Raw genomic sequence first — 27,597 nt, forward strand, 5'->3', positions numbered from 1 at the left:
AATGAATAATTAAAATAGATATAAATAAATAAAAAGGGTCAATACATAACTAGAGATAAATATAAATAAGTAAATGAGAGTAAATATAAATTGAATAAATAGGATTAGTGCACAACTAGAGATGAATATAAATAAATAAATAGGAATGGAAATTAAATATAAATTAGAATGAGGTTAGGGACACCTCACTTAAGGTAAATATAGAGATAAAAATAATTATGAATAGATAAAAAAAAATAATTAAAGTAAAAAGATAAAATGATAGATGTCTCCTTCCCTTACCTCAAATTTTGAAAAAGATAAATGCACGTTTCTCCTTTTTATACACTCGGATTGTAGCACTCTTTTTTTAACGCCTTCGTTGTTTTCTTTTTGTATATCTTTCACTTCTCTGCTTCCTTTCACTCTTACTGTCTTTTTTTTTTTTCAGCTTTGAATCTCCATTATTTATAGCCATCTAAATCTATACATACATATATAGATATAATTTTGCATTCAATTGCTCTTAGATTTTATTCTGATTTGGGTTATCTCCATTTATCCGAAGCTCCCAACATTTAATGTTCTGACATTATGTACTTAAGGTTTATCCAACAGCCAACGTGATTAGCCGAGCATGAGTGCTATTACTATATTCCTTGCATTCTGCATCCAAAGAAATACAACTCACATATAATATATTTATATTATAACACTCTACGTATGTTCATTTAATAAAGATCTGGAAGCTTAAAACCTATTATAATATATATATACACACGACGACGCATGGCTCTTTTAATATAAATATATATTTATATATATATATATATATATAAATTTTCTTTATTATTTATTTTATTATTATTATTTATTTTTTAGAAAAAAAATTAGCTTAATTTCTTTATCTTTATATTTTTTTTCATTTTAAATGTTTATTATCATCGTTATAGTATTACTTATTAATTATTATTATTATTATTCTATATATATATATTACTATCATTATTTCTAATAAAATAAAACATTTCTAAATAATGTGATATTAATAGATTGTATTATAAAATTTATGGATGTTACAATTTCTACTTCAGAGTATGAACCAAAGCTAAAATGTAAGCTTGTTGATAAGGACAACTTCTTAACAAGTTGGAAATGATAGGAACTTAAAAATCAAACCTTAAGAAAAATGATCTATATCAAATATAACAAATTTTAAAATTTTAAAATATATTAAAAACTTTTAAATTGTGAACAAATTGTTGTGATCATAGTCAGTTCAAACAAAACTACCTTATTTGAACCCACCAAACTCTAAACACTGCAATTTCATAAGCTGGTAAATCAAGATGAAACTAACCACATAAATTGGTATATACTATAATCCTTTATAAGCACATTCAGATTTATAGTTGACAAAGGAAAATCATACTATTCATACAAAAAAAAAATGGGAATATAAATTGAGCTCCCAAAAAGTTTGGTATCCCTGCTGAGTTGAAGGCATCCTTATTGGCTGTTTTGCTGAATCTTGGATGAATTTTGATATATATAGTCCAAAATGCAGAGGCACCAGATTTTTGGTTACATAATGCGGTTCTATGTCAGCCACATTATTAATGTTTGGTCCCAAAGTTCCACCATCTTTTCTTCTTTTTTGATTCACTTGAAGGTATATTTGAGTCAATAGGGTTGTTTTTCTTGAAAGAATCTGGATCAATAGGTAAATGATAACAAATAAATAAATATGTAAATGCTAACAAATCTAATTGGTAGCCACAGGATTTGTCAAATATATAAAAATACCAACCACATTATTGAAACTATTGGTGAGGTTGTTCAAAAATAATTCAAGTTGAATATGAAAAAATTATAGAATTACCTCCTTGAGGATTGATGGAGTTGTAATGCACCTCTGCCCAAAAACTAAGAAAAATCACTGCAATAGAAACAAACAATGTAAGTTTATAATATATGATTGATGGACCATTGAAAAATGGTTGAAAAGTGCTCAATACCCAATAAATACCAAAGTCATCAATGGTTTATAGATTCATTGATTTAGGAGTATAACACAAAATATTGATAAAAAAAGGCACAAATCCAAGTTTATCCAATAAATTTCTATAATTAAGTTTCTATATAACAGATAGATACTGATGATACAGTTTTGTTTATTAGCATCTTGTGAGGGCACCAAAGGTTTATAAAAGAATGTCAAATTATGGCCAAGGTTCATAAAGATTTCAAGAACAAAGTGATGTGGACAGTTAATCAAGGAAATAAACAAGTTTAATGAGAAAATGAGACCCAAAAAGGAAAAGGAAATTTTGGAAGAGAAGGAAGAAAATCTTACCTCCTCTTGGATTCTCAAAATTAGGAAGAATCTCTATGCAACAGGTGTCCTTGAATGAAGTCACCACAAATATTCTAACACCATACTGGAGAGAAAAAAAAAGGAAAAAAAAATTTAGACATTTTCAGATATTATTTATTATTGATATAAACTAAAAATGGCATCATCTTGTTTTATCTGAAAAGTAGGAATTGCTAAAGCATCAATATGTTTTAAGGCTAAAAATGATGGCATCATCTGATTTGCAGAAAAATTCAGGAATAATTCAATTTTTTTTTTTTTTTTGGTCTCTGTTCTCCTTTCTAGGAAAAGAGAAACATAAAAGAAGTTATGCCAAACACTACCTAATTGCCAAAACTGAACATATTCCAACACCAATAAGACAATAATTGGTCCATTTTTGTTAAGTAGGCACAACAGTTAGGTTGTTAACAGCCAAACTAATATATACAATATTTCTAGAAGAATTAGTAACCACCGGAACAAAATAGTTCTTAAGCTCCGCGCAAACAGACAAATTTGAAACTTGCTTGTTGTAAAAATCACTCACTACTAATTCGTTATTTCTCTATAAGTTTGGCAAAAAAAATGTAATAGCTAATGGAGGAGAATGGAACATATTTAAACAAAGTTCAACATCAGAAGAATAGTAAGTAGAAAAACTTATACCGAATCTGCGGCTGCTTGAAGAGTTACATGATCCCCCCATTCACCACTCCTAATTTCATTTGATAGAGAAAGTAAAAGGAGCTATAGTTAGCCCAAAACAAGTTAACAATAAACATAGATAGTTTGGTAGAAAGAGATGAAAGAGCAGTTATTACTTAGACATTTTCTCCAAATATTCGCCATATTCCATGGGAACATATCCCTCATAAATCTCTGGATGAGACCGTAGCTGGTTAAAAACAGCATTCAACAATCAGAATCCAAAAATGTTATGCAAAAATATCAAACCAGATATTAAGATTTAGGAAACTATAATAAAGCATAATCCACTAGACTAGAGTAAACACCTGGTTCACAACTTCTTGTCTCACAGTGTTGTGGTGATCAGGTGTGTTAAACAACTGATCAGATAATGCACGGAACTGCAGAGGAAAACAAATGAAATTGTGATTTGATACCATATTGCAAATATGAAACTAATGATCAAAAACTGATGAATGCTGCTACGCACATGCTGATAAACAAAAGAATTGGAAGGAATAAATATTAAAAGCAACAAACCTGACAATTACCATCACCTTGCACCGTATGCTCCACAAAGTCATATAACTGCAATCTGTTTGAAAATATAAGCAGCTTAATTTGGCATGTCTATAAGTCCCAATAGAAGAAAAAAGTAGATGAAATAAATTATTCTTTCAATCACCATAAACCTTAAAAATTACAAATGGGTAAAGAAAAAGAAAGCACTCAATGAAACCCATGTGTTACTAGAATTTCATTGTACCGGCAATTATTAAATTGGAAGACAATAAAATATGCATCATAACAACCATTTTAGTTTTTTACCAAGGAGGAATAATGCTTATGACTAATACCTATCCAGAAGCCTTTGATGATCTGAAGTTGCTTCATCAATTGAAGGAATTTCTCCATTAATTTTTGGGACATGCTACAAAAGAGGGGCAAAGAAAACTTTAGGCACCACAGTCCAATCTACAGATCAAAAGAGAATCAGAAGAGGCTAAACATACAGGAATTGGAACCATCTGACTCAATTTCCTCCCTATTTCATCGTCAAGTGAATAATTGTCAGTTAGCTCTAATGAGCTTTCCTCTGCTTCACAAGGCCTACAACATAATGAACTAGAAGGTTTTATGTCCCCAATTCCATCGTAGGTATAATCATGACCTGAATATGAAAAAGAATATTGAATTAACCAAATCCATGCAAAATGATATTTGCAAGCCAAAATAAGCACATTCATGCTTTGACCCTTAAATGATACCTCCTGAACAATACATCATCGACGAGTTACGCCAATCATATGCTGGCTCAGAAGCATGGAACTGCTCTTCATGTGTCTGTGAATATCTTGAACAATCATCAATATCTACTCGTGAAAATTGTTCTTGTAGAGCTCGTGCAATGATCTCGTCATTCTCTATTTGGTTATGTTGAGTAGTATAGTGGCTATGGAAGTAGTGCCCATTATTATAGACATCACCAGTATTAGGTTGAATTATGTCACAATAGTATCCAGGGCTATAAGCAGGGTCAGAGCCAAAAAGATTAAAACCCCACTGCATAACATCTGAATTCTCATACAACCCCATCTCTCAGTATGAAACTAGACTAGGAATCTGAAAGTCTTCTCCCGGACAACGTTCAAATTATTCCACACCAGGAACAATACAACTGCCAAAATAAGCTGTACATTAACAGATTGACTTTTACCAGCAATTATGACAATGATATGCTAAATCAAGAACAAATCATAGCATTGAATACAAACAGACCAGGTACTGCTTGGCCAATTAAACTGAATCATTAAAGATCTATTTAGAGTCATTGATGCAAATATGCGAATTAGATCCTAAAAAACAAATGGAGTACTTATAACAGTTAATAAAACCAAAAGTAAATTTAACAACAATCCTAAATTTTACCGTATGCATTATTATGTGCCCTATGGTTGATATGTGATATTAGAAGATTTATACTTCAGTGTTTTCATAATAGCAACAACAACAATCAATCCTCTTCCACTAAGTAGGATTGATTACATGGACAAATCATTATCGTTAGATTTTATGAAAAAACAAAGTACAAGATGTTCCTAACTTCCTGCATATAATGCAGTCACAAACACAACTACCTGCTTTAAAGACTGCCTTTCAGTTTCAAATACAGGAGTAATTAAAACTCAAGCTTACTTAAGTAATAATCCACCTTCTTGGCTCTGATAAAAACAGAAAAGAATGATTTGGCACACAAGGCTCTGGCATTCTAAGATTTGGGAAGGAATTGAAAATATCAAATGTATTCAGCCTTGGTCCCCTTGAGTAGAGAGGCTGTATACTCAACTAGATCCTATGATCACCGGGACAAGAGGCAATAAACTTTACCAGCAGTGCAAGACTCAAAACCTCTAGAATGACCTCTTGGTGAAGTCAAAGCTAACACCTAAGCAGAGATTAATCTAATACCTCAAGGATGTAAGGAATCTTCATGGTATTCCAAAAAATATCTAGCAGCAATCCTATATTTGCTCGAGACTCCCTCTAAGAAGTAAGAGAGAGTAAAACACAAAAACAGGAATAAGCAAGCATCTAATTTTGTCTGTGTTTGGAACTGTGCCTCAATCGCACAAAAGAACATCAACACTGAAGCTTTTGTGCCCAACCCATTTTGTTCTTGAGATCAAACCATTGTTAGGCTTTATGATCTTCTAAGACTTGCTTGAACATTTAAAAAGCAAATCACAACCACACTGGTCCTGTTACCTAGATCCTAATCAACTCACTCTTCCAGTATATGCAATATAAAAAATGATAACCCGCACAAAACTTCTGATTACATGTTTCTGGCTACTCTATCCCCCCAACAACAACTTTAGGATGAGTCAAACCATAATTGAAATCCATAGCATCCAACAAAGGATACGCCTTTTCAATTCCCAACAACAAAAGAATAATCCAATCACAACCCTCGAGGTTATAGCTTACACCAATCCTAAAGAAATCCAGAAACACTGGAAAGGAAACCTTTCCAATTTGGAACAGAACCGACTACTCCGACGCCAAAAAAAAAAACAAAGAAATTAAACAGCACAACCAATTAACCAAACAAGACATCAAAGTAAGAATCACCCCACCTCGGATTCAGCACCAACTTAATTCAGGCAATCCTCAAACTTGAAAACAAAAGTGCAGAGACACCCAGCAACAACAAGGGTGGTACGAACTATGCAATAGGCAATAGATGAGGATGAAACGTTGAAAATTTATTGTGAGAACAAAATTGGACGAAAAAAGGTGCAATTCACGTGTTTATATACAGTTTGCCACGGCTTTAAAGGTGGAACACCTTCTGCCACTGCTGCTTCATTGTTTTCGTATTTTGAAGCACTGGGCGGCATTTTTTAACGTATTTCTTTGACCCCATAATTTTGTCAAAATCTAAATCATAAATTTGCTACCCATTTGGCCATTTTTCATGATTTAACCATCAATATTAAATTTTGGTAATGAGGGAATGGTTGGAATAATTTGTACCAGTGACCGTTGATTAAGGTTGGGAATCTGAGGCAGAGGGTAGAGAGTTGAGCTGATGGTTCGGATTGGTTGCTCAATGACGAAGGTATCAAACCAACGTCTCTGATTGAATCGGTATTCTCTCTTTGAAACAATTTAATTCGTATGCACTTAACTTCACTTTGAAAAAATATTAAATAGAGTAAAGAGTAACTTCTTTAGTGCCTTTGTACAGTCAACAATAAAAAAAAAAAAAAAAAACCTTAATCCAAAAGACACCGAACAATTTATTACAAAATTATTCTTCCTCACGTCACATGTATTCAATTAGAAAAAAAATACTCATAAAAATATCATATAGTATTAAAAGATTTTATAAAAATGTAATAATTTTTTTAAAAAAATTATAAAATATTAAATCATAAAATGAAAAAGATTTTACGGATTTAAAAGAATATAAATTACTTCATGCCTTTACAAATACCAAAAATTATTAATAGTATATCTAGAAATTAATGAAAATTAAATTGTGTCTTTTTTTTAAAGCATAACATTTAATGTTAATAAATAATAAAACATAAAATTAAATATAATAAAGAATAAAACTATTTAAGTTTAATTACTTTTTTATCTCTAGTTTCATCCAAAAATGTCAAATTGCAATTAAAAAATATAAATTGAGACTATAGTTTTTAAAATAATTATACTCATCTTTCACTCTCATGTTTTCTTTTTGTTTTTGAAGAAAAAAAGAAACTAGATATAAAATTCATTCTTTTTGCTCTCATTTGTCATTTGTTTACTTCCTTGCTTGGAGAGAAAAAAATGTAACTCTCTCTTGTCTCACTTGGTAACGAAATATTAATTTAATAGTTATTTACATTTTTATCTCACGAATATTTGTATATTCGTTTTTATGAAAATAGAAGAAAAAAATGTATTATATGTTTTTTCATAACTAATTTTTAATTGTGACTTGATTATAATATATTTTCTTTTAATAATTATGTCTCTCAATTTTTTATTAGATTATTAGAAATTATTTTTTAATATTATTAAAAAAAATAAGTATATTGATGAAAAATAAAATAATATATTCATTTTTTACACCTGATAAGAGACAAGCTATTGGTGAAGACGAAAACAATATAAATTTTAGGTTAAAATACTCTGTTGGTCCTCGTTTTGGTTCAGAAATCTCAAATTGGTCCTCGTATTTTAATTGATCTCAATTTCGTCCTCGTTTTTGTAATTGAGTATTAAATCAGGGCAATCGGTAACAATGTTAAATTTTTTAACGTTAACTTGGTTTTGAATTTCTGATGTTGGATGGATGGCTGCTTTCTCAAAGGCAAGTATGGTGGTGAGTTATTAATTGCAATTGGAAGAGATGGGAATGAGCAGATTCTACCTCTAGCATATGCTGTTGTAGAAGTGGAAAACAAGGATTCGTGGAAGTGGTTCTTGGAGCTTTTGATTAATGATCTTGGTGGAGATTCAATTTGTGCATCATGCACTTTTATATCAGACCAACAAAAGGTTATTCACTTTTATTATTTCAATTAATTTGTATTTTAACATCATGTAGTATGCTAATTTTAGAGTCTTTTTTTCATATATAAATATAGGGTCTTCTCCCAGCTATACAATAACTTCTCCCTGGAGTAGACCAGAGATTTTGTGTTAGGCACCTGTATGCTAATTTTAGAAAGCAATTCCCTGGAAAAAATTTAAAACGTCTGATGCGGAAGGCTGCTTCAGTGACACATCCACAGGCTTCGGAGAAGATAATGAGGGACATCAAAGAGGTCAATGAAGACGCCTTTAAACACTTGATTGGTATTCCTCCAAGGTATGACATACTGAATACTTATAGTATTTTTATTGCATGATTAAAAAGTAATTATTTGTTTATGTGATACTAGGTTTTAGTCACGGTCTAGATTCACTGTAAGAGCCTAGTGTGACACCTTGAGGCATTCAACAGTGTGATAGTGAAGACTGAACTAAGCCAATCATAAGTATGCTGGAGGACATTCGTGTTTATATCATGAAGAGATAGGCCACAAACAGATCTAAGGTGAAATCCTTTAAAGGTTCAGTTTGTCCCAGAATTGTTGACAGGCTTAAGAAGGAATCAAGCTTAACAAGACACTAGATACCAAGGTATGACATTAATATATATTTATGTCAGCAACACAATCAGATTGTGATTTGGTGTTTACATTTCTGTTGTATTACACACAGATGGTCAGCTGAGAAGTTGTTTGAAGTGAGGCATGCTTTAAATCTAGGGGAACAATTTGTGATGAATATTGACAAGATGGAGTACACATGCAGGAAATGGAGCATAAGTGGACTTCCTTGTTGCCACGCACTTTCTGCCATGAAATTTTTGAATCTGAAAGGAGAGGATTTCATAGCCCATTGGTTCAGGAAGTCAACCTCTAAGGAGACGTATAATTCAGTAATTTTCCCTATTAATGGTCAAGAGGTGTGGGAGGTTACTGCATATCCTGATGTCCTGCCACCAACCAAAAGAATTATGACTGGAAGGCCTAAAAAGAAAAGAAGATTGGAACCTTGGGAGCTGAAAAGGGATGACACCACATTACAAAAAGGAGGAATTCGCAAAAGGTGTGCTGTGTGCAGGGAAATTGGTCACAACAGAACTGCTTGTCCTAAAAAACTTGGGCCACCACCAAGTCAATCAACTGTGCCAGTAACAGCATCAGGCCCATCACAGCAACAACACCCAGCACAAGAAACTGGACTATCACAACAACAGCACCCAACACAACAAATTGACCCATCACAACAACAACACCTAACATAGCAAAGTGGCCCATCACAACAACTGCACCCAACATAGCAATTTGGCCCAGGAAGAGCATCAGGCCCATCACAGCAAACTGGCCCACCAACAACATCAGCCCCATCACAGCACACTGGTCCAGCAGCTCAATCAGCACCATCACAACACACTGCTCCAGCAGCACCATCAGCCCATTCAAAGCAAACTGGTTCTGCAGCCAATCAGTCCCAACCATCTCAAGGTCAATCTCAACGTGCATCAAGCAACCAATTTGTCCAACCAATGAGGAACAAACTCCAGGCTAGAAGGGGACGTGTTTGGAAGCCCTAATGATTTGTATTAAACAGATTCAATCTACTTTATAGTTGCTATGGATACTTTTGTTAATTTAAGACTCCTAGTTATGTCGTCTTTTTGGGTATTTGATAGGAATAGACATTGTCTTTTTGGGGCAGTCCACTTTAATGTATTTTCAACAATTTCTGGGGCAGTCCATTTTAATGTATTTTGAACAACTCATGTTTTGGCCGTGATCAACTTTGACAGTGGATATGGATATAAACTACCATTTCTTATAATCTGTGTGATGTAGTACATTATGTCCAGATTAATGTTTTATATCACATTTGGTGTGATTTCCTTTTCAATTAGGTTCATCACAGTATATTCCAATATTTGGATTTCATATATTGTGAATGATTACATTATCAGGTTTAATATATTCCAAACACAATGCTGAAACTTTCACATTCATTTCGAATCATTACATCAACAGGTTTACTTCATTGTGAAAAGGAATATGTTTAACACATACAACAAACAAACCATTACAAACAACACTTTGACCCATTTTTCCAAACTCATAATACATTTCTCGATATTTAGTAATATGTTTTCCCCATCCCTTTCTCCCCCTGTTCTTAGCAGTTCTAGCAGTTCTCGTGATTACCTTCTCACCGCAATAGCAAAGAGGTGCGAAATCGAACCTCCTCCCCACACCCCCATGAGAAGAAACACTAAAATTTTTCATTCCCCAACCATTGCAAGTGCAGGACGAGCAAGAATGAGAGGGAGACATTACCGGTGCAAACAAAGCAAAACGGAGGAGACCGGAAACCTTCCACACCCTCTTTCAAATTCAAACATTTACCCTTTCTCAATATTATCTTCTTAAAAGGGAAAACAACAATGGATGTTTACGGTGCCAACCACAACTCATTGACACGTAAGAATGAATATTACAGCCACATCATCACATATAAATGTCGTTTGCCAATAGTTAACGATTGTCCTGATTTAATACTCAATTACAAAAATGAGGATGAAATTGAGATCAATTAAAATACGATGACCAATTTAAGATTTTTGAACCAAAACGAGGACCAACGGAGTATTTTAACCTAAATTTTATTTCTTCACATATATTTTGAAGCATTATATTAATGATTTAATTGTTCAATTAGAAGAGTCATTTTTTGAAGCACTCTACTAATGATCAAATCTAATAATCAAATAATTATATTACTTTGGTCCATCCAAAATATTTGGTCAAGATCCGCCACTAAAGAAGCATAAAAGGTAGAAGAAGAAGAATGGAGAATAGAGCGGCAACACGACGTTTCGCGAACAAGAAGACTTATGAAGCATAGAAAAAACTGAAGCATAAAATTGAGGCCTATACCTTTGCGATTAAATAAAATAATTAAAAAAAATAATGACAATTTTAAAATTTTTGCAAACTTATAGGTTCGTTTCCTTAACAACCAAAGCATATAGAGTGTATAGGCATTAGTTATGTATCAATCGAAGCATATAGGGTGTATAGGCCTCAATTCTGTAGCAATCGAGGCCTATACCTCTATGTCAAAATAACATAATTAAAAAGAGATTAACAATTTTAAAATTTTTGTAAACTTATAGGCTTCGGTTCCTTAGTAACTGAGGTCTATAAGTTCACAAAAATTTTAAAATTGCCACCACATTTTTGTATGTCTCGTTTGCTTCAAAAATTTTAAAATTGCCACCACATTTTTGTATGTCTCGTTTCCTTTAAAATAGATTGCATATCACTTGAATTAAAAGTCAAAACTACACTAGTAAAATTATACTTATTTTAATTCAATTAAATCGAGAATAATCAAGCTATTAAATAATAAAAACATTCGAGTACTAATTAAGTCACGACAACATAAAAAATATCTCAACTCAAGTTAAAATATCTCTCAAAAACTACAAGTTTGATTATACCTAAAACATTCATCAAATAGGTACACTTGTATTCCAATCAATTTCATCACAAGATAATCAAATATACTTCTCAATTTATCATTACCAAAACAATCATTTCTAAATCATATTCAAACTAATATCTCACCTTAGAGTTAGTCTAACTGAATATATAAAGTCACTAGTTATTTTCATGTAAATTAGGTTAGCTCCTCTTGCTTGAACTCTTTTGCTCTTTAACCCAGAAAAAAAAAAGGTATACAAGTTTTAACTTGTTACCAAAAAAGATCAAATCCAAAAAATAAAACACTTAACTACAAATTTAAACGATTAGAAAATAATCTTTTTAGACCATATCATACATTTGATCAACTGAACCATACATTCATGCTACAAAAAGCAAGGAATTAGATATTTCAGAAAAAAAAAAAAAAAACTTACTCAACCGTAATCTAGTCAAGTCATATTATCCTATACTATGTCATCTTGTAACCTATTCCTTTGATTAAAGAAAGAAGTAAAAGTCTCAAAAATAGAAAAAGACATATATTCCTTGAGTTAAAAAAGGGAAATATTAAAAAAATAAATAAATAAAATTATTGTGAAAGAGATTGTCCAACTTTGGGATTGAAATAAATTAGACTATATTATATTATGTCTCATATTATTAGTTTGCATTTATTTTATAATAAGTATTAACTCCCTATTTTTGGTGTATAAAGGAAATTGTTTCTTTTTTACAAGGATTTGATGTGGTTATCGTGTGTTTGTATTTGTTATTTTTTATGATAAGTTTTATGTGATGATAAATAATACCTAACTTGAGTATATTGTACTAATTGAGAGATCAAAAATTTATAATAATACCTAACTTGAGTATATAAAAAAAATAAAGAATGAATTTATGTTATAATATTATATATATATATATATATATATATATATATATATATATATATATAACCTTCATAAAATAATAAATTATTTACTATCCATTTAACTTAAACTTTCGTTCTTAAATTTATAAACTATATTTTTATCTTTTTCCCAAGAAAAGAATATTTTAATAAAATAATCCACATATTTAAATTTGGATGAGGGATATAAGATTAAGGTTATTCATTAATATATCATTGCAATTTTTTATGTTCCTAATTAATCCATAATTATAGTATTTTAACAATATAGCAATACATAATTGATGATAATCTAAAGATTTATACGTTGATAATGAAGAAAGAGAAGCTTTCTAAAATTAGTGTTTTATTTATTTATATTAAACGGTGTAGATGTAAGCTTTGCGTCAAATAGTGTAGTACATCGGTTTAAGGCACTCTCAAAACTTAATAAAACTGGCACATGGGTATCGTAATTAAGTCGGTACGCATTATAGGTTGTTTATTTTTTTCTCTCTATATATATTTATTTACTTTTAGCTTTTAATCTTTGTATCTTTTACAACAACAAAAATTGTCGTTGTATTTTAATATGTATTGTAATAAAATTAGTCCTTTAAATATTCTCGTAATAGAAAGTTATCACAACGATATGTTTTAAAAAAATATATTTTTTGTTATCTACAAATGTTAATTAGAAGAAATATTTAATTGTTAAATAAAAATTAATTTTAAAATAAAAAACAATTAGTCATTATATTGACTAATTTAGATACTATCTTATAAATTACAATGATATCTAAAATAATCTCTACTATAAATAAAAAATTACAAATAACTGCAAAAAAAAAAAAGACCTTTAGATAATAATCGTAGAGATCTAGAAAATGACATTTTAGAAATAATAGTAGTTTAACAATGAGACTTAATTGTTTTAAATGTTAAAAAAATTTTATAAATATAATAGTTATAAATGAGCTTCATTATTTTACAACACACTATCTCTTTAGAAATCACTTTTCTAGAGTTATCTGGCTTCTCTTTAAGGGTTCTTCCACTTTGCTCATCTGATTGAAGAATCGAGACCAGGATTGATCCTTGCGACGAGCTCTTCAATTTGAATAGATCAATTTCTTAGTTTGTGTAAGTTGAGTTTCAATGTTTTTCTTGTCTACTTCTGTTTTTTGTTGCATGTGAGCCTTTTTTTCACTCTCACTTGTCTTTTTAATCTTCTATATGAGTTTCTATTGATCAATAATCATAATGGTATGTCCTAATCATTCTTGTGATGTTTTTATGTGTAGATAGAGCATTTTGTGGAGTTAGAAACGTTTTGGTGTTCATGCTTTAAATACTCAATATAATTTATGTGTAAGTGTTATATATGGAATGGTTGATAAATTTATGGTTAAATATGAATGAGTATAATGATGTATGAAAATGTGATGATAATGAGCTTGTTCAGGGGTATGAGCATTATATAGCGGTTGGCATAATTCTAGGGATCTCATGAGGAGATTTTATACTGACGTTACTTTAGTGTATGTGTTAATGTGGGAGTGTCAACACCCAATTTTGTCCGGGTGAATAAATTTATTTTAGAAAAAAATAAAAAAAAAAGGTTTTTTAGTTAATGGAAAATAAAAAAAATGTGAAACAAAATTTTCTTCAAAAAGATTTTCAAACATCAACTTTAGAAAAAAGAAAGAAAAAAGAGAGAGAAGAAAGAAGAAAAAAAAGGAGGAAAAACCCAATTTGTTATTAATATTCATGAGCCCAATAACTCAAATATTTTATAACTTTGTTCCTGATAGAGAAATTAATTATATAATAATAATTAGAAGCAATATCTCTTCAACTGGTAAGAATCAATATTATTAATTGGAATTAATTTTGTGCTCTGATTTGGTATTGATGATGATTGATTTTGTGCTCTGATTTGTTATTGATGATTATTGATTTTGTCCTCCGATTTGCTGCGATTTGATACTCATAATTTGATACTATAATGACCAATTCCTTCCTTATATTGTTCGTTACAATTAAGGCTGAGATTGCATTGACATTGCAAGTTATGAATATAAATACGCATTTTGTCATGACCAGAAAAAAAAATTCTCTACACTACTCTAATTCTTTCCCATCACCACTCCCACATACACACCTCTTTTTAATCTCTTTTTTTTAAAAAAAAAAACATATTGAAGAGGTAGAAAAAAGAAAAAAAAAACATTCTCTACACTCTCTCATTACCACCCACATAGACACCTCTCATCTTTATCTCTTTAGAAAAAAACAAAAATATTAGAAAAGGAGGCAACAAAGAATAAGAAAAAGAGAAAAGGTGAGGAGATATTGAACATTTTATAAGGTACGTAACCGCTAGTTCCTTTTTTTTTTCTTTTGATTTATTTTTATCAATTTTTTTATTATTCTTTTTAAATCATTAAATTTTTTTCCCATTTTTTTGGTGTCTGTTCGATCGCTCGCGTTGCATGATACCTATTTTACACTTTCGTTCCTTTTGTTTTCTAAAAAATATATATCAATCTAAGAATAAAATATAACTTTCTTTGTTTACTCTTTTATATCTATTTGGTTGCTCACGTCGCAACGACATCCAAAACTACTCTAAAATAACTTTAAAAAAATATTAAAAATTTATAAATGATTAAAAAAATAAAAAATAAAAGATTAGAAAAAAATAATTTATTTGAAGTGTCTATCCGGTCGCTCGCGTCGCGTGACACCAATTTTAAAATAATACTAAAATTTAAATAAAAAGATTTTCAAAATTATAAACAAATTAAATCATTTTCAAATAATTTTCCAAATAGATTTTTCAAAAAGAATTACGTAACACTGATTCTCCATTCACACGGAGATACGTAGGAGCGAGGATTAATTCTCGTCGGGCCAAAAAATCAAAAAAATAGTTTTGTTGTTTTTTGTACATTCTTTTATTAATATTTTGGGGAAAATTAAATATTTTGAAATAACCACATAACTTTTGCACATTTAATTAAAAGTATCGTCTTAGGACGGACGTTGTGGGGTGCTAATACCTTTCCCACACGTAACCGACTCCCGGACCTCCCAAAATCTGGTTTTTCGCAAACCTTGCTCTTTTTTATGGTTTTCCGTAGTTTTTTATAATAAATATGGTGGCGACTCCAAAACCTCTATGTACAAATTTTAATTTTTTGGTTCGTCGTCCCATCGCGATTTCGGTTGCGACAGATGGCGACTCCACTGGCGATGCTAGAGAGTCAGACCATTTATTTGGATGTGCAAAATTGATGTGGTTTTTCTTCATATTTTTTCTTTCTCATTTTTTTTTGGGTATGTGTTTTTATCTTTTTTTATTTAGAATAATTGTATGTGTATATTCTTCTTTATTTTTGTATTTGGAATAATTGTTAGGTGTGGGTTTGGGTATACATTATATTCTCCCTTCACACACACACACACATTTTATTCATTACATGAGTGGGGCCCTATACCCGGGTCTGAGTTGCTTAGAATTAGAGGGGATTGTGTAGCAGTGTCACAGTGGATGTACTTCCCAAGTAGTCATTGTGAGAATCCCAGCTAGAGTTTGTTTGCTTCTTCATTGGTACTCCCACTTCTAGTTGTTTACCAACTGTCGTGGGAAATGCCATGAAATGGCCATAGCTCTAGTGACCTTGATATTTAGGTATTAGGGAACTATCCTTGTGAGCACATATACTTTCCCTTAGAACTTTAAGCATCAAACCCATGTTAAATAAAGGCACTAAAGGGAGACTATTTGCGTCCTTTACCCTCACCTTTCCTTGTATGTAATATTAAATTCATCACAATCACACCATTATTAGCCATATAAGAAGAAAAAAAACAAAAAAAGAAGAAAAGTTTGCAAAATATAAGACAAAAAAAGGTGAAAAAAAAAGAACAAACCAAGAGGGATCCTGTCATATGAAATAAATTATTTTTCTGTGAATTAAATTGTTTGAGAAAAAACCACCATGATTTGAAATGATGTGTGGCCATGTTTCTTTATCCAGAAAAAATAAAAGTAATTATCCTTTGCTACCCAATTTGAGCCTTCCAAAAAAATTTATTTCAAATTAACCTAAACAAGGGTCACCCTCACACTAAGGGTTGAGATAATGTTTTCATTTGTTTCATCTGAATGGTAGTTCACCAATACAAAAATATCAAAAAAAAGGAAAAGAAATAAATGATATGGTTATATCAAGAAAACAAAAGAAAAAGGCAAGCAAAAGGTGAACAAAAAGAAATCAAATGAATTCTGAACATTATTCAAAGATCCTTATTTGTAATAACCCTCACATCACTTTTTGGGCCTTTACTATCATTTACTTCCATACCATTAGCATTGGACAAAATACAAGCCTAATAAAGTCCACACAGATCAAAGATTGGTTGTTATCTTTCGAAGGTTTTAATTTAGAGGAAAATTTTTATTTGCTAACAGGTTTGTTCTAAAAAAATTATAAAAAAAAGGATAGAAAAAGTGTGTTCAAAGATTTTCTTTTAAACACTAGGGCAGTTTATGTTTGGTTGACATGTTTTCAAAGCTCCAACATCAGCATGGGCAATCAAGCAATCTGGTTAAAATTGGGTTGTCCTCTTTTAATTCATTCTTCATGAAACTCCATCTTTGCTACAACAATAACTCTGCTCTAAGCCTAAACCTTGACCAACCTTACATAGTCCATCTTTATCAATCCCAAACCCAAACTGGGGCAGTCACTTTGTTTGTGATTCATATATTCCCATCATTCATTTTGAATTGGGGCATTTGTTTACATTGAAGACTGTGATCACATTAAGGGCAACTTGTGAAGGCCCCGTCATTTTCTTAATCTCCTCGTTTGGGAAAAGTCAAACACGCTTTTGCACCCTAAGACCATCCTAGGCTCTCACACTAGGGGCAATTTTTTTTTTTGAAATCCCCATCATTTTCTTCATACCATCAATAACTGGAAAAGCCCAAACACATTTTGTGTCTCTAAACAAATTCAAATTGGGGCAACTAACTAGTTAATCATCATCACCTCGTCCAAACCTTTTCAAGTCCTTAGCAATTTCATGCATGTCATTCAAATAGTGTTTCAAAGAAATGATTAAAAAAGTGTTTGTTAGTAAATTGATTAAACCAAGGAAATGATTTGAAAAAGTAAAAAAATATCAAAGTAGAATAATTCCATGAATTCGAAATAATATTGAAATGGGGAACAATTCAAATTTGTTTTTTTTTTTAAATATAAAAGAAAATTCATACATAAGGTAATTCATACATCATACCAAGTCATGCATACATGAGTAATTCATCTTTTTGAATAAAGCAAATTTCACCCATGCATCCATGCATCCACGCATACATCATCGTCTAAGTTTAAAAAGAAAATCATAGCATGTCATACATCATCAATGATTCATAACGTGTGCATATGCATAACTCCTCCAACATTTCTTAGATTTATGAAGAAATGAAAAAAATGAAAAATAGAGCAAATTCCACTCATGCATTTACGCATCCATGCAAGCATATTATATAGTTTCAAAAAGAAAATCATAACATTACATGCATCATTAAATCATTAATCATAATCCACAAAATCATTGAAAATCATTAAAAAAAAAGAAAAATTCAGAAACGATATTTTATTTTAAGTCTCAAAAATGTTAGGCATTCACTTGGTGTTTGTCGACAATTCAAAAGCAAAATTCAGGTTCTCGTTTTATATATATCAAGACCCTCTGCGAGGCAATGGTTATTAATTTCCTTTTCTTTACATCGAGGCCCTTTGCGAGGCAATGGTCATCGATCTCTTCACATCGAGGCCCTCTGCGAGGCAATGGTCATCGATCTCTTTACATCAACACCCTCTACAAAGCAATGGTCATTGATTTCTTATGTCACATCGAGGCCCTCTACGAGGCAATGGTCATCGATCTCCTTACATCACGACCTTCTGCGAGGAAATGATCATTGATTTCTTATGTCACATCGAGGCCCTTTGCGAGGCAATGGTCATCGATCTCCTTACATCACGACCCTCTACAAGGCAATGGTCATTGATTTCTTATGTCACATCGAGGCCCTCTACGAGGCAATGGTCATCTATCTCTTCACATCAAGACCATCTTCAAAGCAATGGTAATTGAATTCTTATGTCACATCGAGGCCCTCTGCGAGGCAATGGTCATCGATCTCTTTACATCAAGACCCTCTGCGAGGTAATGGTCATTGATTTCTTATGTCACATCGAGGCCCTCTGCGAGGCAATGGTCATCGATCTCTTTACATCAAGACCCTCTGCGAGGAAATGGTCATTGATTTCTTATGTCACATTGAGGCCATCTGCGAGGCAATGGTCATTGTTTTTTTTCGGATCGGGACCCTCTACATGGTAATGGTCATCGAATCCTTTAGATATAGACCCTCTCCTCGGGATTGGTCTAATCTCTTTTTCAAAAAGTCAAAGTACAAAAAGAATATGGTTTGTCAAATCGTGACCCTCTGCATGGTAATGGTCATTGAATCTTTTGGATATAGACTTCTCCTCGGGATTGGTCTAATCTTTTCTCAAAAGATATTAAAAAAAAGAAAATTTTCAAATTGAGGCCCTCTACATGGTAATGATCACCTAATCTTTTGAATAAACCCTCTCAACGGGATTGGTCTAATTCGGTTTTTTTCAAAAAGTAAAAAAAAAACAAAATAAAAAGAATTAGTGTGTCAAACTGAGACCCTCTACTTGGTATGGTCAAATTTGTCTTCAAATTTGTCTTCTCTTGAAACCCAAAAGAAATTAGTGTTTTTATCTTTACTTATCTTTTATTACGATAATATGAAAAAGTCAAATTTTCAAATTATCTAATAAAATCTAAGTAAAGAGGGGCAGCTGTCAATACCCAATTTCGTTCGGGTGAATAAATTTATTTTCAAAAAAAATAATAAAAAATAATAAAAAAAGGGTTTTTTAGTTAATGGAAAATAAAAAAAATGTGAAACAAAATTTTCTTCAAAAAGATTTTCAAACATCAACTTTAGAAAAAAAAAGAAAAAAGGGAAAAAAAAAGAAGAAAAAATAAGGAGGAAGAACCCAATTTGTTATTAATTTTCATAGGCCTAATAACGCAAATATTTTCTACCTTTGTTCTTGATAGAGAAATTAATTATATAATAATAATTAGAAGCAATATTTCTTCAAATGGTAAGAATCAATATTATTAATTGGGATTAATTTTGTGCTCTGATTTGTTACTGATGATGATTGATTTTGTGCTCTGATTTGCTGCGATTTGATACTTATAATTTGCTATTATCATGACCAATTCCTTCCTTATATTGTTCGTTACAATTAAGGCTGAGATTGCATTGACATTGCAAGTTATGAATATAAATACGCACTCTGTCATGACCAGAAAAAAAAATTCTCTACACTACTCTAATTCTTTCCCATCACCACTACATACACACCTCTTTTTAATCTCTTTTAAAAAGAAAACATATTGAAGGAGGCAGAAAAAAGAAAAAAAAACATTCTCTACATTCTCTCATTACCATTTATCCGGCCGCTCGGGTCGTGTGACACCAATTTTAAAATAATACTAAAATTTAAATAAAAAGATTTTCAAAATTATAAAACAAATTAAATCATTTTCAAATAATTTTCCAAATAGATTTTTCAAAAAGAACTACGTAACCCTGATTCTCCATTCACACGGAGATACGTAGGAGCGAGGATTAATCCTCGTCGGGCCAAAAAATCAAAAAAATAGTTTTGTTGTTTTTTGTACATTCTTTTATTAATATTTTTGGAAAAAATTAAATATTTTGAAATAACCACATAACTTTTGCACATTTAATTAAAGGTACCGTCTTAGGATAGACATTGTGGGGTGCTAATACCTTCCCCACGCGTAACCGACTCCCGGACCCCCCAAAATCTGGTTTTTCGCAGACCTTGCTCTTTTTTATGGTTTTCCATAGTTTCCTATAATAACTATGGTGGCGACTCCAAAACCTCTTTGTACAAATTTTAATTTTTTGGTTCGTCGTCCCCTCGCGATTTCGGTTGCGACAGATGGCGACTCCACTGGCGATGCTAGAGAGTCAGACCATTTATTTGGATGTGCAAAATTGATGTGGTTTTTCTTCATATTTTTTCTTTCTCATTTTTTTTGGGTATGTGTTTTTTATCTTTTTTTTTATTTAGAATAATTGTATTTGTATATTCTTCTTTATTTTTGTATTTGGAATAATTGTTAGGTGTGGGTTTGGGTATACATTATATTCTCCCTTCACACGCACACACACATTTTATTCATTACATGAGTGGGGCCCTATACCCGGGTCTGAGTTGCTTATAATTAGAGGGGATTGTGTAGTAGTGTCATAGTGGATGTACTTCCCAAGTGGTCATTGTGAGAACCCCAGCTAGAGTTTATTTGCTTCATTGGTACTCCCACTTCTAGTTGTTTACCAACTATCGTGGGAAATGCCATGAAGTGGGCCATAGCTCCAGTGACCTTGATATTTAGGTATTAGGGCAGTTTATGTTTGGTTGACATGTTTTCAAAGCTCCAACATCAGCATGGGCAATCAAGCAATCTGGTTAAAATTGGGCTGTCCTCTTTTAATTCATTCTTCATGAAACTCCATCTTTGCTCCAACAATAACTCTACTCTAAGCCTAAACTTTGACCAACCTTACATAGTCCATCTTTATCAATCCCAAACCCAAACTGGGCAGTCACTTTGTTTGTGATTCATATATTCCCATCATTCATTTTCAATTGGGGCATTTATTTACAATGAAGACTGTGATCACATTAAGGGCAACTTGTGAAGACCCCATCATTTTCTTAATCTCCTCATTTGGGAAAAGTCAAACACGCTTTTGCACCCTAAGACCATCCTAGGCTTTCACACTAGGGGCAATTTTTTTTTCTTGAAATCCCCATCATTTTCTTCATACCATCAATAACTGGAAAAGCCCAAACACATTTTGTGTCCCGAGACAAATTCAAATTAGGGCAACTAACTAGTTAATCCTCATCACCTCGTCCAAACCTTTTCAAGCCCTTGACAATTTCATGCATGTCATTCAAATAGTGTTTCAAAGAAATAATTAAAAAAGTGTTTGTTAGTAAATTGATTAGACCAAGGAAATGATTTGAAAAAGTAAAAAAATATCAAAGTAGAATAATTCCATGAATTCGAAATAATATTGAAATGGGGAACAATTCAAATTTGTTTTTTTAAAAAAATATAAAAGAAAATTCATACATAAGGTAATTCATACATCATACCAAGTCATGCATACATGAGTAATTCATCTTTTTGAATAAAGCAAATTTCACCCATGCATCCATGCATCCACGCATACATCATCGTCTAAGTTTAAAAAGAAAATCATAGCATGTCATACATCATCAATGATTCATAACGTGTGCATATGCATAACTCCTCCAACATTTCTTAGATTTATGAAGAAATGAAAAAAATGAAAAATAGAGCAAATTTCACTCATGCATTTACGCATCCATGCAAGCATATCATATAGTTTCAAAAAGAAAATCATAACAATGCATGCATCATTAAATCATTCATCATACTCCACAAAATCATTGAAAATCATTAAAAAAAAGAAAAAGTCAGAAACGATATTTTATTTTAAGTCTCAAAAATGTTAGGCATTCACTTGGTGTTGGTCGACAATTCAAAAGCAAAATTCAGGTTCTCTTTTTATATATATCAAGACCCTCTGCAAGGCAATGGTCATTAATTTCCTTTTCTTTACATTGAGGCCCTTTGCGAGGCAATGGTCATCGATCTCTTCACATCGAGGCCCTCTGCGAGGCAATGGTCATCAATCTCTTTACATCAACACCCTCTGCAAAGCAATGGTCATTGATTTCTTATGTCACATTGAGAAAGGGAGAGAGAAACCCCCTGAGAAAGAAACTTAAATTGGAATTGTTTTGAAATCTGAAAAAATAGTGTGTTTTCACTTAGTTCATATTGTCTTAGCTCATTTTGACCATTTCTAGTTCATTTTTTGGGTTTTTACTAGGCAAATTCAAATTAGGTTGTTAATTCCGAGTTCTCATCTGTTCTCAACCTTTCTTTTGATAGATTTTGAGTTGTAGTAAGTTTTAGTAGTGTGAGCTATTTTCTATTCATATTATGCCATTATAAACATGTTAGGATAGTTAGATTAAACTTCCATAGGTTAGCTTAGTACATGCATACACAAAATGGTCAATTTTGTAGACTAGTCTTGGTTTTAGGTAGTGATTTTTGGTAAATCATTTAGGAGATAGTTTGTGACTTAAGATTAAGTTTTCTTAAGTCATTTTAACCTTGTCTAGGTAGTTTAGTGGTAGTTATACCCGTGCTTTAGCATAAACTTAGTTTTAGCCTATCTTTAGGGTGTGTTTAGAGGTTTTAGGTAGTGAAATTTTGAGTTTTAGGTAGGATTTCAGTTTTGAGTTGTTCCTTAGGATCCCTGAGTCATTTTAACTTTGTTGAGTAGGTTCTTGGTCCTTTTTATACCAGTTTCGCATAATAGATTTCATATTAGAGAAAAAAGGCAAAAAGTCAACTCTTGGTCAACTTTTCAACTTTTCAGCCAAGTTACTGCATTCTTTCTTTGTTTTTGTTAGTTTTTCTGTCCTTGGTTTACTTTTTCTGCATAAAAATAGGCCACACAACTTAGTCACACTAATTGAATGAAAAAATAATGAAGTTAGGTATTTAACTAGACTAGAGATTCATAAACTAGCCATACAAGTTAGTCTCCACCTCAGTTTTCGTTTTCCTTGATATTGCTCACTTTTAGCTTAGTTTTCATCTTTCATATACTAAAATACATTATTTTTGCATCATTCCTCAACATTTCCTTTGCTGATTGGATAGTCTTAAGCTCATTTTGACCAATTTCTAGTTGATTTTTGTGTTTTCTGTAGGCAGATTTGAATTTCCCTCCAAATTTTGTTTTGTGATGTCTTCTCCACATTTCTTTTGGTAATTAAAAGTTGTCCAAGGGTGTTGATAAAAGTTTTATGCAGTAGTTTATTTTAGCTCTAAATTTGGTCAGTTTTAGCATAGTTTAGTGCTAATATTAGGTTGTTAATATGTATTATACGTTGTTAATATATAGAAAACTGAATTCATGCAATGAGATCAATTGTTTATTTGCATTTCAGATTGTAAACTTAAATAAACTGAAGTTTATTTGCAAATTGTATAACAGATTCAATCAACCTTTGTTTATGCTTCTTTATTTGGGTAGATGTTATGCTTGTTTTGATATATTCATTTGCATGAAGACTAATATTATTTATGCACTATGATAGGGGAGGAAAGGGTAAGGGTGGATCTGGAGGTAAATTACAGTAGCAAGGAAGGATTTCCCTAAAAGGTTGCCTAGTACCTTTTGTGAGGTATAATTTCTTTCCACCTGATGTGATTATTGCTTAGTATTATCATGCTACTAATTTAAGTAGTCAATGAACTGTATTAATGTAGTTAATGAAAATGTAAAGTAAGTGTCTAACAAAGTTTTAAATGGTAAAATGTTCCTTAAAATAAAGTCAATTACTCAAAACAACAAAGAAATCAAAATTTGACTGTAAAACCTAATAATAGACTACTAAAGACAACAAGAAAAAAAAATTAGCTAAAATGGTCTGCATAGTCATGAGACTTGCATTCAAATTAGGACATTGTAGTTGTGTTAGTATTTGGATATCTTACTTAATTAGTAAGATATATCCCGACAATGTCATGATCTTAAGCAATACATAGGGACATGCATGTCTCCACTTTATTTCAATTCTCCCCATTACATTCTAATTTAAACCATTTATTGTGATATAGAACATGGGCGAACTTGCTTTGAATCGTGCATGGATGTATGATCGTTGTGCATGGATGTATGATCGTTGTTATAGTGGTAGAAGGGGATTGAAGGAGTCTTTTGTCTTAGGCATTGAAGAGTTTGTTCGAGTAGCAAGACAGTCTAGATATTTTGAACTTGAAGGTGGGATTAGATGCCCATGCATTAAGTGTGATTGTACAAGGATTTTGACAGATGAGATTGTAAAAGTTCACCTTTATAAAAAAGGGTTCATACCAAATTACTGGATTTGGACATTACATGGTGAAGATATGCTAGTTGATTTAATTGAAGGTGATAATTTTGTCCCTAGAGATGGTGTACATACTGCTGAAATGGAGCAATTGTGTGACATGGAAGAGATGGTCAATAACGCTTTGTGTCAATTTCAATCAAACCAACAACCCAACGACACTAACTTAGAAGAGCGTCCTAATGAATCCACACAAAGGTTTTATAATTTGTTGGCGGAGGCAAATCAACCTTTATTTGAAGGGGCAAAAAACTCTAAATTGTCAGTATGTGTTAGACTTCTATCTTATAAGTCTAATTGGAATATTCCCAACCAATGCTTAGAGGCTTTCACCAAACTTTTGTTAGATCTCACACCACCAAATATGAGTTTGCCAAAGAGTTATTATGACGCTAAGAGGTTAGTATCAAAGTTGGGATTGAAGGCTAAGAAGATTGATTGTTGTGTGAGTGGTTGTATGCTCTTTTATGATAATGATAATGAAAAAAAAGATGCAGCATTGCTTGAATGTAAATTTTGTCACAAACCAAGATATCATCCACTTCATCAGGGATCAAGGCGCAAAAAACCAATTCCAGTTAAGTCAATGTTCTATTTGCCTATAATCCCAAGATTACAAAGAATGTTTGCTTCTATGCAAACTGCGGCAAATATGACTTGGCATCATGAAAACCAAAGCCAAGGAATGTTACGCCACCCATCTGATGGTGAAGCTTGGAAGCACTTTGATCGTAAACATCCTACCTTTACGTCTGATCCACGCAATGTGCGACTTGGTCTAAGTTCAGATGGATTTAACCCTTACATTAAGGCTTCATCTTCACCATATTCTTGTTGGCCCGTGATTGTTACTCCATACAATCTTCCTCCAGAAATGTGCATGTCAAAACCTTATATGTTTTTGAGTTGTCTTATACAAAGGCCATCCAATCCAAAGGCCTCTATTGATGTTTACTTGGAGCCTTTAATTGATGATTTGAAGAAGTTGTGGGTTGGTATCTTGACCTATGATGTTTCAAGGAAACAAAATTTTATGATGAGGGCATGTTTGATGTGGACTATTAATGACTTCCCTGCTTGTGGGATGTTATCTGGTTGGGGCACACATGGTAGATTAGCTTGTCCGCATTGCATGGAGCACAATAAGTCATTCATGTTAAATTATGGTCGCAAAAGTTGTTGGTTTGACTCACATTGTAGGTTCTTACCTAATGACCATCACTTTAGGAGAAATATTAAAGCCTTTCGAAAAGGGCAAGTTGAAACAAATGGGCCACCTCCTAGGTTGACACCATTACAAGTTTGGAGAAGAGTGAAACATTTTCCAAAAGTCACTGAAAATGGTGTAACACGGATAGATGGATATGGAAAGTGGCATAATTGGACAAAAAGAAGCATTTTTTGGGATCTTCCATATTGGAAAGATAATTTGTTAAGGCATAATCTTGATGTAATGCACATTGAAAAAAATTTCTTTGAGAACATATTCAATACTGTTATGAATGTGACGGGAAAGACAAAGGACAATGAGAAGGTAAGAAGGGATTTAGGATTGTATTGCAAGCGAAAAGCCTTGGAGTTGAAGGTTCAAGATAAGGGAAAATATTAAAGCCTAGAGCGAATTACACCTTAACTCCAGATGAAGCTAAATCAGTTTGTTGGTGGATAAAGGAACTTAAGATGCTAGATGGTTATAGTTCCAACTTGGTTAGATGTGCTGATGTTGAAAAGGGAAGAATCCATGGAATGAAAAGTCATGATTGCCATGTATTCATGGAGTCATTACTTCCTATTGCATTTAGTGCTTTGCCCATTCATGTTTTAAATCCTCTTACTGAAATTAGCCATTTTTTCAAAGATTTGTGCTCTGCAACATTAAAAGAGGAATGCCTAAGAAGAATGGAGGAAAATATTCCAATTATTCTCTGCAAATTAGAGAGAATATTCCCTCCTAGATTATTTGATTCCATAGAACATCTTCCTATTCATCTCCCCCATGAAGCATTATTGGGTGGACCAGTGCAATACAAATGGATGTATCCATTTGAAAGGTACTAAAGGACCTCCCTATTCATATTTATAATTAATTTTCTGACCAATTTTTTCCATCATGATGTATTTTTTTATTTGTATAGATTCATGGGTGATTCAAAATGATCAATAAAAAATAAAGCAAGAGTTGAAGGTTCTATTTGTGCATCTTATTTACACCGTGAGACAACATACTTTTGTTCTCATTACTTCAACAACTTCATGTTGTCACCACGCAATTGGAGGAATGAAGTTGAATGTCAAAGAGATGTGTCAACGTTGTCTATTTTTCAGCAAAAAGGTCGACATGCAGGGAGAGAATCGATTCATTGGTTCACTGATGCAGAGTTCAAATCTATTCATATTCATGTGTTAATCAATTGCACTGAAGTCAAACCCTGTCTTGAGTAAGTTATATCCTCCTTTGTGAACAACTCATTCCTCATGTGTTAATCAATCGATTCATGTGTTAACTGATAGCATTGGAATTTATTTTCACCAACTCATTCCTTATGTGCTTGCAAATACCTAAGAGTAGTGCTTATGCTCGTATTCATTCAGAGTTTCCTGAATGGTTCCAATATCAAGTATGTATTGTACCATTAATTATGCAACAAATGGATTTTAATGTATCATAATTCTACATCTATCTTTCTATATTTGTAGGTTTATAACAAGCCATTAAGTGTTAGAAACCAAGACCTAAGGGATTTGTCAAATTGGCCAATGAAATATGTCAAAGAATGGCACACGTACTTCGTGAATGGGTACAAGTTCCATACTAACGCATGGAGCAAAGGGAAAAAGACTATAAATAGTGGTGTTCATGTGAAGGGCCTTACCGAAGGAGGTGAAAATGATTTTTATGGGATCATTCATAGAATATATGAACTAAACTACAATACTTCTAATAAA

At 32.1% G+C, this 27,597-nt stretch overlaps 2 protein-coding genes and 1 pseudogene across 3 annotated transcripts; 2 read left to right on the plus strand and 1 right to left on the minus strand.

Moving 5' to 3' along the window:
- Positions 1–1,335: 1,335 nt before the first annotated feature.
- On the minus strand, positions 1,336–6,673 carry LOC114189950 (OVARIAN TUMOR DOMAIN-containing deubiquitinating enzyme 12-like). Of its 2 annotated transcripts, none has more exons than XM_028078679.2 (11): positions 6,563–6,673; positions 4,294–4,703; positions 4,039–4,196; positions 3,883–3,956; positions 3,566–3,620; positions 3,352–3,426; positions 3,160–3,233; positions 3,005–3,053; positions 2,336–2,420; positions 1,862–1,918; positions 1,336–1,690 (listed from the first exon to the last, which is right to left on the minus strand). In XM_028078679.2, exons 2-11 carry the CDS (start codon positions 4,619–4,621, stop codon positions 1,596–1,598), a joined length of 1,050 nt encoding a protein of 349 aa, XP_027934480.1. In that variant the 5' UTR covers positions 4,622–4,703; positions 6,563–6,673; the 3' UTR covers positions 1,336–1,595. The 2 variants fall into 2 exon arrangements, with proteins under 2 accessions (XP_027934480.1, XP_027934479.1); XM_028078678.2 differs by lacking the exon at positions 6,563–6,673 and adding an exon at positions 6,163–6,478.
- A 1,197-nt stretch (positions 6,674–7,870) lies between these two features.
- LOC114191144 (uncharacterized) lies at positions 7,871–9,377 on the plus strand. The gene is made up of 3 exons (XM_028080327.1): positions 7,871–8,080; positions 8,293–8,393; positions 8,789–9,377. The coding sequence occupies exons 1-3, from the start codon at positions 7,871–7,873 to the stop codon at positions 9,375–9,377; spliced, it is 900 nt and encodes a 299-aa protein (XP_027936128.1).
- A 15,005-nt stretch (positions 9,378–24,382) lies between these two features.
- On the plus strand, positions 24,383–26,709 carry LOC146884607 (uncharacterized; annotated as a pseudogene).
- The last annotated feature ends 888 nt before the right edge of the window (positions 26,710–27,597 follow it).

This window comes from Vigna unguiculata, chromosome 7 (assembly GCF_037176805.1).
Source record: "Vigna unguiculata cultivar grain cowpea cultivar isolate G323 ecotype 2 chromosome 7, ASM3717680v1, whole genome shotgun sequence".
Classification (NCBI taxonomy): Eukaryota; Viridiplantae; Streptophyta; class Magnoliopsida; order Fabales; family Fabaceae; genus Vigna; species Vigna unguiculata.

What these genes read in the sequence shown, in the direction of transcription:
- LOC114189950 (XM_028078679.2), bottom strand. Translation starts at nt 4,621, where the DNA reads ATGGGGTTGTATGAGAATTCAGATGTTATGCAGTGGGGTTTTAATCTT. An exon ending in TTCAAGCAGCCGCAGATTCG is followed by an intron (nt 2,421 to 3,004) that starts GTATAAGTTTTT and finishes TTTTCTCTCCAG; the next exon opens with TATGGTGTTAGAATATTTGT. An exon ending in TTTTGAGAATCCAAGAGGAG is followed by an intron (nt 1,919 to 2,335) that starts GTAAGATTTTCT and finishes TTTCTATTGCAG; the next exon opens with TGATTTTTCTTAGTTTTTGG.
- LOC114191144 (XM_028080327.1), top strand. Translation starts at nt 7,871, where the DNA reads ATGGATGGCTGCTTTCTCAAAGGCAAGTATGGTGGTGAGTTATTAATT. An exon ending in TTATATCAGACCAACAAAAG is followed by an intron (nt 8,081 to 8,292) that starts GTTATTCACTTT and finishes CTGATGCGGAAG; the next exon opens with GCTGCTTCAGTGACACATCC. An exon ending in TTGATTGGTATTCCTCCAAG is followed by an intron (nt 8,394 to 8,788) that starts GTATGACATACT and finishes TATTACACACAG; the next exon opens with ATGGTCAGCTGAGAAGTTGT.